The sequence below is a fragment of the Salvia splendens genome, chromosome 22, assembly GCF_004379255.2.
Source record: "Salvia splendens isolate huo1 chromosome 22, SspV2, whole genome shotgun sequence".
Taxonomy (NCBI): Eukaryota; Viridiplantae; Streptophyta; class Magnoliopsida; order Lamiales; family Lamiaceae; genus Salvia; species Salvia splendens.
In genome coordinates this window covers 6,356,771-6,368,510 of record NC_056053.1, presented here as the reverse complement: position 1 = coordinate 6,368,510, position 11,740 = coordinate 6,356,771, and the positions used below count along the sequence as shown (strand labels likewise).

The window sequence follows — 11,740 nt, the reverse complement described above, 5'->3', positions numbered from 1 at the left end:
GGCAATCTGGGCCCCTGTTCCAATGTTTCACCCGGTCCGCTGTTTGAGTTATTGTTGAATGAAGCTTTCAACTCTTTCCCGGACCTAAGGGTAATCTGATCAATATTCTCCTCTCTTGGTGGTTGCACTTGAGCCGGAATTCCTCCACCATTCCCACGCATATCATTGACGCAAGTCGCCAATTGTGTCATTTGGCGTGCAAGATGATCAAGACTAATCATTTGCTCATATTGTTCGTCATGCATCTCATGCACCACATTGTAATTGGCTTGCAAATTGTTTTGCATGAGTTGTTGGGAAGTGATTAGATCATCCATCATATCTTCTAAGCACATGGGCGGCATTGACGAATGATTTGATTGATATTGGCCGAATTCTTGTGGCTGGAAACACAGAGGGAATTCTTCTTGATCGGGAGGCCAATAAACATGATTTTCATTCGACTCTTGGAGAGCTTGATGATATCCTTGTGGTGGTGGACCTTGGTATTGTTGATTCGGATTGGTCCATTCAAAATAGGAGTGATCACCCCATCCAAGATCGTAGGGGTCTGTGAAATAATCCATGCTGCCCTTTAATGGTGCACCACTCTTGTCATTGCCTCTTGAATTGGTTTCCACGTTGGTTTCTTCAAACTGGACAGCCTGGTGAACTGGGCAAGTACCTGGACTGCCCAGAGCAGAGAACCCAATACCAGCTTATTTTCTCAAACGGGCTTCCTCACGCAGCCTCTTCGCCATCTTCACAATTTCAATATTGAACATAAAATTTGGGGAAGATGACCTGCTTGAAACTAAAAATGAAATAAAGAAAAGGGAAAAAAACAAGTCAAAAACTATATACAATAAGTATAGAAAAACATAACAAGACAACAACACCGTTCCCCGGCAACGGCGCCATTTGAGAGGACGAGATTTTGCACGCGTGTCGTAGGCACGTGTTCTTCCTATTCAACAATACTTAACGTTCCCACTTCCCAAAATACTATTAATTAGTATGTGGTAAGTCGGATGTCGATCCCACGAGGAACGGTCGTATCCGTTATGTATTTCAACACTTAAGAGTTTGGCGATGCCGCCACGCTTTAATTTAGGAGGGAAAGAAAATTTAACTATAGAAATTAACCCATACTTACGAACATGGTGGGAACAAAGTAGAAAATAAAGTAAAAGTAAACAAACAATGAACTTGAGACAAAGCAAATAAACTGGGCAACTTAACAGCAAAAGCAGAACAGTGGCGAGAAAAATGACAACACTTTGTAAAATAGCACTTTCAGGAATAAAATGAACAAGAGGAAAGAAACCAGCTTTTGTCATGAAAATTACTAAGTAAAAGAAGCAAAAGGAACTAAGTAGAAGGCTGCTAAACACTTAACTATGCAAGAGAAATACCAAATCAACAAGTTAGCTACCTAAATATGCCTTGAAAACACCAAATGAAAAGCTGAAAACTTTAACACTTACACAAGATGAAATAAGTTTCAAGAACACTTAAACATGGTGAAGAAAAGCTAGAAGAATGAAATCAACAAGATCATACAAAGGCATGCAAAAAGAAACGCGACTAGACGACACAAATCACACAACAACTGACTACTTGCACATACTTTTACTTCTCTTTTTTGGAACGTTTTTCAACCATGAACAACTCCTAAAATGGCTCCTAACATGCTTAGATAACTTAAATAAACAAGGAAATACACCTCAAGAAAGTGGCTTAACACAAACCTAAAATAGCAAACTTGAAAATAAGGTTTTTGAACTAAACAAGCAAGAACATCAACAACCAAACATAAATGCTAAACACTTAGAGAATTAAATACACCAAAAGCTCTTTAATATCAGCCCAACAACCTTAACTAGAGAGTTAAGATGTTGGAAAATGAGTACAACAAGGAACTAGATCATTCAAAGCATTAAAACACTACACAACTACAAGCTTCTCACCCCATGGTGAGCAAAAGTGGCAATGGCTGTCTATGGTTCGAAATTTGCTTCAAGGATGAGAGAAAACTAAGCTTAGAGAGAGAAAATAAAACTAACTAAGCTAGCTAAAGAGTGGGGTAGTTCCGAAGTGGTTGAAAAGTTGTCCAAAAGATAAAATTTGTTGTTTTTTTTGTTCATATCTTCCAACAAATCTGATGTGGAAGTCTTATCCACTCCCCATGATGGTAGTTGGCTTCTTTTGCCTTCAAAAGTGTCGCTTGTGGGCATTGGTAGCACAAAGACTCGAATGAAATTGAGCTGAATCAGCAGATGATGACGATTACTATGGCAGGAAACAGAATTTCTAGAGAGATAAACAATAAACTAATGATTTCTCCTACGAATTGAACCTTCACTCATAGGCAAGCATAGCGAGATTCCTCGAAATCCGAACTGCATAAAAAATTCAATTCAACCAAACATAAATTAATAAACAAAAAAGAAGGAATTTGCAAAGATCAAAGCAACAACTGGTACATCCAAACGAATAAAGAAGCCTCAGATTTAGGAAATTTATGCAGAAACAAAACCTCTCTTTACTGTAGAAGTATTCAATTGAAAACATAGGATACCTTCAAAAATCAAAATCAGTGAGACAGATCTGAAATTGAGAACAAATGTTGCTGATGAAATTGAGATATAGTTTGATGGATTTAGTTGCTTCTAATCATGAAGATCATCAACTCCACATTATCATCATGGTAATTGATCGAATTAAGCGATTAATTACCGCAGGAGGTGTTCCTCCCCAGATCAGAGACGACGAGCAGCACGATCGAGTGAGCGATGGTGGAGCTCCTCCGATCGAGTGGGCGATGGTGGAGCTCCTCCGCCACCCGGCGGGGAAGGAAGAGCTCCGCCGCGTCATCAAAGAAGGCAACATATTCGAGGAAGCGCAGATCGACGATCTGCCTTACCTGCAGGCTTGGTGAAGAAGACGCTGCGATGGAGAAGGAGCCAGCGTCGTCAAAAGATTCTGGATTGGAAGATTAGGGATTTGAATTATGTAATTACCATTCTGCCCTTTCATAACTAATTAATCTAAAAATATTTTTTGTGTGGCAAAATCTGGACCACTCATTTAATAAAATGAGTGGCTGAGATTGCATCTCATTTCTCAATTAGTCTAAAAAATCTCAATTGATCATGGACATATATATATATATATATATATATATATATATATATATATATACTTCCTCGTGTATACACTGTTCTGATGATTATCCATCTTAATTAGCTCATCGTTTTGACTAATCATAGGTAAACTTCATTTTATCTAATCTCATACTATATTTCACAATATTTCATCTAAATAACCGAACATCACAATAAACTACTTCATCCGTCCTAAAAAAAAATAGACTAGCTTGACCATTTTGGATCATCCCCAAAAATAGACAAGTTTAAATACAGACAATTTTCACCAATTACACATCATTATTAATGTGGATTTCACAATTCACTAACATTACTTTCACTCTCTATTCCCTCTTTCTTACTTTTTCTCATCTCTCTTTTACTTTACACATAAAACATGTGTTATTTACAAGTTTATTTACTTTTTAAGGTCGGAGGGGTATTATACCAGCATTATATAAAGGTAGTGATGATGTATATAAATTGTATACAACTTTTTGAAATTTTACTTTGAGAATCAAATTATAAATATTAATAAATTTAAAAATATACTATTATTTACTAATAATTATGATACACTTTAAGAAAATATTAAAGTTTAAATTACATATCTTAATATATAAGAAAAAATATTTTTTTATTGAATATTTTATAATTATTTCAAATCAAGTTGGGAATTATGTAAAAATTTGTCATAAATTTTTATTATATTATTTTTTTTAATCGCTATAGAATAATATAAATAATAACAAAATTAATTGCAATTTAATTCAATTAAATTTTAAAATGTAGATGCATTATTTATCTGCTCAATCTAGATGGCTTGTGTTAGCCTGTGTGGTCAATGATAATCTGGAATCTACTCAAACTAAGCCTATAAACAAATCATGCATATTAAAATAAAGGATAAGAAGAAACATATCAGTCGAGACAAATCATGCATCTTCGAACAATGGTTAGTCCACTTTTTGTCATGACTCCTCTTATACTAGATAATTAGTTTTTTTTATTTTTTATTTTGATATATCCCAAAAAATTAGCTATCCTCTAATTTTCAATTTCGTTTTATTTTCATATGGTCTCAAAAATCTTTTTTTAAGGGGCGAAAGGAGTATCATGCATAAGAAACTACCAATTCCAATTCTTAATCGTCTTCGTCTCATCCACATCCATCAGTATCCTCTCGTGTGTTGCTCATTCGACGTATGATCATTTTGAATGCCACCATAACATATCATCGTCAGATTTCTTTTAAGTACTCCTTCCGCCTGTCAATATAAATCTCATTTCATCTTTACAATGCTAATAAAAAGTCTAAGGGTTTATTTGGCACACGAAATTGAAATTGAATTGAAATTTCACTTTTTTTGAAAAGTATTTTTTGGTATAATGGTTTAGAAAATGACATTTTTTGTATTGTACTTCACTTACTATCCCTTTATTTTTTGGTATAATGGTTTAGAAATATGACATCTTTTGTACTGTACTTCACTTACTATCACGTAAAGGGATGGCATAACTAAAGTGAAAGTGCAATGGCATTTTTAGTACTCTCAATATTTTATTAAATATCTCATTTTATTTTTTTATTTGTCCACCAATAAATATCTTAAATCACTTTTACTATCATCTCACATTTTATTAACTCATTTATTCACATTTTATTATAAAACTAATACTAATATAAGAGTATGACTCACATTCCATTAACTTTTTCTATCAATTTATTTTATAAAGTCAAACATTTTTAATAACAAAGTATATATTTCTTTCTCTATCATGGGTGATGACTATGGACCAGAAATTACATTTATTGTGATTAAATTCCTGTCACTTTCTATGATAATAAAAATGACCATCAATTAGAAAGTCGACTACTTTTCTCGAACTAGAAAAATATGAAGTGGTATTGATTTACTGTAACTAAATAGATAACGTCCATGTGAAACCATAGTTGCAACAAAATAAGAACTGTGTACAAATTTAAATTAATAATCAAAGATAATGAATACGATAGATTAATCCAACTTAAACTTCACGTATATACAATAAAGTGAAGACAATTTAACCCACAAATTCCAAACAATAGTTGATAAGTAATGATACAATTATTACATTATAAGTATCAAACCTAAAAACATGTCACACAAACAGGTGGCAAAAATGCATAATTGGTAATTATAACCAATTATAGTCTCTTACAGTGGCGGACGCAGAATTTTTTTTTACTAGGGGTTGTATTGTATATTTTCTTCGTTTATGAAAAATATTTTGATTGTGGCCAATAAAAGTTTCGATACAAAATTGATAAAGGAAGAGGGAATTAAAGACAAAAAGTGTTCGAAAAAGTGTTGATAAAAATATGTTATACTTCATAATGGAGAAAAACTTACCATAAATAAATTGAAAAAAGTTTTAATGAACGAATCAAAATAGAAAATATGGGTAGAGATAATATAGAGTTTATAGAGTAAAAATCTTACAAACACAATAGCTATAAAAATGCATAAACATTTTATGTGTAAAACTAAATTAATATATAAATTGAAATGTTTGTGGATTATAATATAGATGAAAATTGCAATGAAGAAGTAACCATGTTATAAGATTTAGAATTGGAAGAAAATTAAGCTACGAAATTAGAATTCTGGTTGTCTTGTAAATCAAAATGAAAAGTTAACATGACACTTTTATCAAAATTAATATAAGACGTGTTAAATTTATACAATCATAAGTGAATTGGGCTCGATTTTTTATGCACAACCTTAAACGGTAATTTTATAATATTTATATTATTTCCTTTTTGAATTGCTTCATCTTCTTCGCAGGGAGCAGCTTTGTTCTTTACCTTCTGCAATTTTTGGTTTTTTTAGTTATAGTTCAGCCCTTTTGATCATTAAACTTTCTATGATTTACTCCTTAACAACATTCCAATGGCATGGGCTAGTACCTAGTTGTCAAAATTTTTTAAAATACAGAGATGGAAAAAATAAAAGAAAAAGCTTCATGGGAGGGGCTTAAGCCCCTTGCCTTGCCTTACTGTGTCCGCCACTGATCTCTTATTTAAAAGCAAAGAAACAGAAACAACAATGTGTCAAAAAAAGAAGTAATGTGAAACAAACCAAATAATTGCTTTTCCAAAAATGTTATTTTAATTTATTTTATTCTTTGAAAACATAGTTAGAGAGAATCATTATTTGCATAATATCAATATAAAAAAATTGAAGAACTTAAAATGGAAAGAATTCTTATTTGTATCTCAAATACCTATATATTAAATTATTAAACTGTCCTTAACAATTGAAAGTATTGAATAAGTACATATAATTATGTACATTTATCACTAGCCGTAAATATATTATAGGTACATCAAAATTTGTAAGAATAACACATTTATTAATTGTCCTGTAAGTACATAAAAAGAGAATAATTACATACTTTGCAGTTGCACATAATTTTACTGAAGCATTATGTCCAAAGATGGAGTCCCCCTACATTGGATAATTTAGGTATTTTATTTTGTCAGAAAAAAGTCACTTTTACTCGTATAGTACTATATGAAATAAATACACCATTTAAAATAAGAATTTTTGTGCAAAAAATGAAAAAAGGATTATTGCTCAATAATATACTCCCTCCGTCTTCAAAAAATAAACTAGTTTTACCATTTTGTATCGTCCCCGAAAATCAGACCAAGTTTAAATATGAAAACTTTTTAACCAATTACACACCACTAATAATGTGGACCTCATAATCCACTAGTTAACACTACTTCCGCTACCTTTTCTCTTTATTTTTCTTATTTTTTCTCATCTCTTTCTTTACTTTACCAATTACACATTAAAATCAGTGTCACTTGCAAATTTATCTATTTTTTTAAAACAGACGAAGTAATAAAGTTTGGCTAACACGGTACTTTCCATGAACTTAATATTTGATTGCAAAAATAATGAAGTTATCCCCTTAGTTAAATTTCTCATAAATTGATGGGAAAAAATTAACTAAGAAATCCATAATAATGTCTAAGTTTATGATATATATGACCAGAAAATACTGAAATTTGGCCAAAGTCTATGATTTTAAAGACAGATATCCTTATAATAATCACACCCCACCCAATTTTTTTGTCCTATATCCAAGATATCATACAATTCCACATTGCTCTAAGGTGGTGTTCACTTCCTAGACAAGATAGTAACTAAGATATAATCTAGGATTGAATTGTGAGATTATTTTAGTTATACGAGGTTGACTATGACTAATTATCACATGATTATTCATCTATAATTGAATTATAAGAATGACTATGACTAATTAACACATTACATATTTAATCCTGATATACAATCTTTCGAACCACAACACCCCAGTAGTACTACAAAATTTTGAAAAATATGATGAAAAACCAATGTTTTAAAAACCGGACCGGACCGGCCGGTTGGACCGCGATCCAGTAGGTAGTCCGGTCCGGTTCACCCCTTTAAACCACCACTGCATTGAATTGCTGTGAACTGGTGGAACTGGCGGGTCGGACCGGTTGGACCGTGAACCGGAAACCGGTTTTCTATTTTTTTTTCAAAATTTTTTAAAATTTGTTGGTAGAGGTTGAACTCATGACCTCTCTTCTAGTTAAGAAGACCTCTACTACTCCACCACATGGGCTCATTGAACAATTTGAACATTAAATATTTTTATACATTAACCATTAATTTTATCTACAAAAACTAATAATTCATTTTAATTTTATTATTCTTTAATATAATTGTTAATTATAATATTTATAATTATCATCATTTATATTTTAATGATACTCTACTTACGGCCTATATTATTATTAGTACCATATAAGATTCATTATTTACTATAAATAAATTTTTTATATTACATACTTAATTTATATACCCTAACTATTGACATTAATGAATAATCTTATCTAAACTAATTAATAAGTACTTAATTCGTATTTAATTATATATTATTTTATGAAATAAATTTTCTTAAATTAATATAAACATTATCTATTTTAATATATGAAATATTAAATTTTTTATCTAGACTAACTAATACTAAATATATATATCTGAATATATTTACTAAATTTTAATATTATTTATATTTATACATCACTAATTATCTATAAGGTTTAATGTTTTGTGATATATTATTAATTGTAAATCACATACTAAATTTAATATATTTTTATATATATTTGCAACAGTAAAACGGTTAGACCGGTGGTTCGACCGGTTGGACCGGTTGAACCGTGACCAGTAACGTCGCCAATTCGCTTGCCGGTCCGATTTTTAAAACATTGTGAAAAACCCATTCCAAAAAGTCAGCAAGTGGAGTCCATCCTAGAAAGTAGTGGTCACAAGTTCTATTAAGGCGTGCTTTTCCTTTTGGTTTGAAAACAATAACTATTCATTTCTCACCTTGTCTCAAACCAAACCAAACCAACCACGACGCCTCTCTTTAATCACTCTAACCGTCTCCTAACTGTATTATCCCTCCATTATTTTCCAACCCCTCCTCTAAACTCATAATCTCTCCCTCATTCACTCCATCAAAATTGACAATGAAGTGGTCTACAAACTCATCTTCATCTCTCTTCACTCGACTCCTCTCCAAATTCACTCGAAATTCACCCAATAAAAGCCACACTCCTCACAATTCCAACAATGTGCTCGATTTCCCCTCTCCGAATTCATCGTTTTACCGAGACGAAGGCCGATTCTACAGCCTCGACGAGCACGACCCGTATTGGAGAATCTCCTTCACCGACGGCAGAATCCAGCCACGCCGCAGCACCGGCGGAATCAATCAAGATTCCGATGTGTTTCCCTCCTTCCGGAGGCTCGGATTGGCCGAGTCTCCGGAGAGGAAATTCAGTGAAATGGTTTCGGATATAAAGAAGATGAGAGAAAACAGGGGAATGAAACAGAGAGGAAAAACAGAGGAAAACGGAGGAAGGAAACAGAGAGGAAAACAGAGGAGTGGAGAGAGAAACGAATATCTTCCTCCAATTGAAGTGAAAAGGGGGGCCCGTGTCCGTGTGCGGAGGACAAGGGCCTCGAAGGTGTACTCCCCGAGAAACGAATGCAAGATTCGGGCTCTCGAGGAGATGCAGAAAGCGAGGAGCAAGGCGAAGAAGAGGGCTCCCGGTGAGTGGGTGGTGGAGGGGAAGACGGTTTTCGATAGCGTTGTGGTTGTCAAGAGCTCGCTTGATCCGCGTCGGGATTTCAAGGATTCGATGGTTTCGATGATCCGGGAGAAGGGGATAGGGCATCCTGATGATCTCGAGGAATTGTTGGCTTGTTATTTGACGTTGAATTGCAATCAATATCATGATCTGATCATTAGCGTGTTTACACAAGTTTGGGTTGAGCTTAAAGGAGATTCGTTTGACAAGAATGTACCATATTTTTATTGTTAGAGGATTGCTTAGTTGAGTTTTGTTGGTGTAGTAGAATAGAGTTTGTTTTAGATCTAGAATCGATTTTTATTATATAAATAGAAAATGGTCACATATATATGTAGCTAAGATTCAAATTTGAGGTAAGTGATGGTAGTGAGTCACAATATTTTGGTTATATAGATCTTTTGTTTAGTTTATTGAGTTATAGAATTTGAAGATACAAAACATGAAACATGGATATGATTGAAAATAAAAGATTTCGTGTTGTAAAAAAAGTTGGAGGCTTTCATTACATCTAGAAAAAGTAGGAGCCTCAAGATTTCATTTAATTTACGTACATATAAATGGCTGTCAAAGCAAATAAATCACGAGCCGTGTGCAATTTTGCAAAGCTATGTCTAATAGCATAAGCCATGAAATATCAAGATTTGAATCAAGTCTAAGAAATAGTAGTATACTTATTAGGTGGTGCTAGTGATTTTTTTTAAAAAAAGGATAATTGTTATTTAAGTCACATATTTTTATTTAGTTATTTTCAATTCTATAATTATAAAATTGAAATATAAAATTAACTTTTATTTATTTATTTTTCGCAATTGTTCCACATTGGTCGAAATCAGTGTAGCAAATTGAATATAATGTGACAACAAAAGCACCTCATTTGAGAAAATTTTGAAAATTGATAAATTATGATTTTATATTTTAATTTTTGAGAAGATATGAAATTATTCTGTTACCAACGATTGGACAACTGGCCTATTAGCTCAGTTAGTTAGAGCATCGTGCTAATAACGCGAAGATCGCTGGTTTGAAACCTGTATGGGCCATTTTTATATTAATTTTATTTTATCAGAGTTTTATTCTGTAATTTTATACTGGTTTCAAATAAGCTAATTTGTTTTAATGCAATAACTTTTGATTGGTTTAAAATGGCTGTTATCTATATCATCATTCAAGAATTTCTTGGTTTCCCCTTCAATTTACAGTTTTGCAATTAGAAATTCCACATTTGGCTACAAATTTGACGTTGAATTGCAATTTCTTGGTTTCCTATTTAGTTCTTCTTTGGCTACATTTATATAAATATAGATTTCATGTGTGTCATACAATCCGTTAGTTTATTCTCATAAGGTATTTTTATATCGAAAGACTAAGATTACTATATTGCATTCTTATTTGTCAAACAATTTAGTATTTCATTTCATTTCATTATGAGAGATCTGAGGATCAATTTAAATCGGACTTTTTGGCGTTTTTCTAGAAAACTTTAATTGATTTCCTTGGTGGCTGAATGGCTCACTGGACTCGTTTACTGGTTTCCTATCTTTTATAGTATTAAATCTTTTATCACTTCATATTTACATTGAACAAATATGTATATAAATTTTTTGTTAGTAGTGAGCCAAATTTGACACCGAAATTTTGTACTATTAGATATATTACTTTTAGTAGCACGTAGTCCGTTTCTTTATACTTAAGTTATTTTTCTATTTTTGGAAGTTCTGTTATGGTTGGATCATTTCGGTATATAGACTTTTTTCTGTTTCTCACTTTCCTCTTTTACTTTATTATCTCCACTCAATTCACTTTTTACTTTATTTTCTTTACTATTTTCTCTCTCTTACCTTTTTATCAATTTATTTAACACATTCAACATCCATTTCTTAAACTCTATGCAAAAAAATTTCGTTTCAACTATGAGGAAATGAAGAAAGCAGTATATTTGCATTGTGAAAATAGTTTAACCCAATCAGGGCTATAATGATAATACTTACTAGAAAACAAAATAAAAAAGGTAAAGACAAACGAAGCCCTAGTCCTTAGACCATCTTCATGAGTACACGAAAAAAATCGACATGGAGTAGACAATTAGCTCCAATTATTCTCTAAAATCAATCCTAATTATGATTTTTGAGTAAAATACACTCCCTATATTTAGGTTTATTCTAAAACAAACATAAAACACTTTCAAATTTTGTGAGCGAAAAAGGTACTACTAACATAGAGAGTATTTTTTAAGTATGAATTTAGTATACATGGTTGGAGTAAAATCACTATTTGATGTAATATTTAGACTAAAATAAGTTTGAGTTTAATGTAAATGATTGGAAATGCTCTTATTCCAAGTAGACCACTGATAAGTCGTATTCTAGGCCTTGGTTACTGGTCAGTATAACGTGCATAATTGGAATATATC

At 32.2% G+C, this 11,740-nt stretch overlaps 1 protein-coding gene across 1 annotated transcript; it reads left to right on the top strand.

Annotated features, from left to right (window-relative positions):
• The first annotated feature begins 8,563 nt into the window (after positions 1 to 8,563).
• LOC121786361 (transcription repressor OFP2-like) lies at positions 8,564 to 9,718 on the top strand. The gene has a single exon (XM_042184977.1). It carries the CDS (start codon positions 8,704 to 8,706, stop codon positions 9,559 to 9,561), a length of 858 nt encoding a protein of 285 aa, XP_042040911.1. The 5' UTR covers positions 8,564 to 8,703; the 3' UTR covers positions 9,562 to 9,718.
• Positions 9,719 to 11,740: the final 2,022 nt, after the last annotated feature.

Bases quoted from the DNA above. Each gene is read 5' to 3' on its own strand.
- LOC121786361 (XM_042184977.1), top strand. From the start codon at position 8,704: ATGAAGTGGTCTACAAACTCATCTTCATCTCTCTTCACTCGACTCCTC.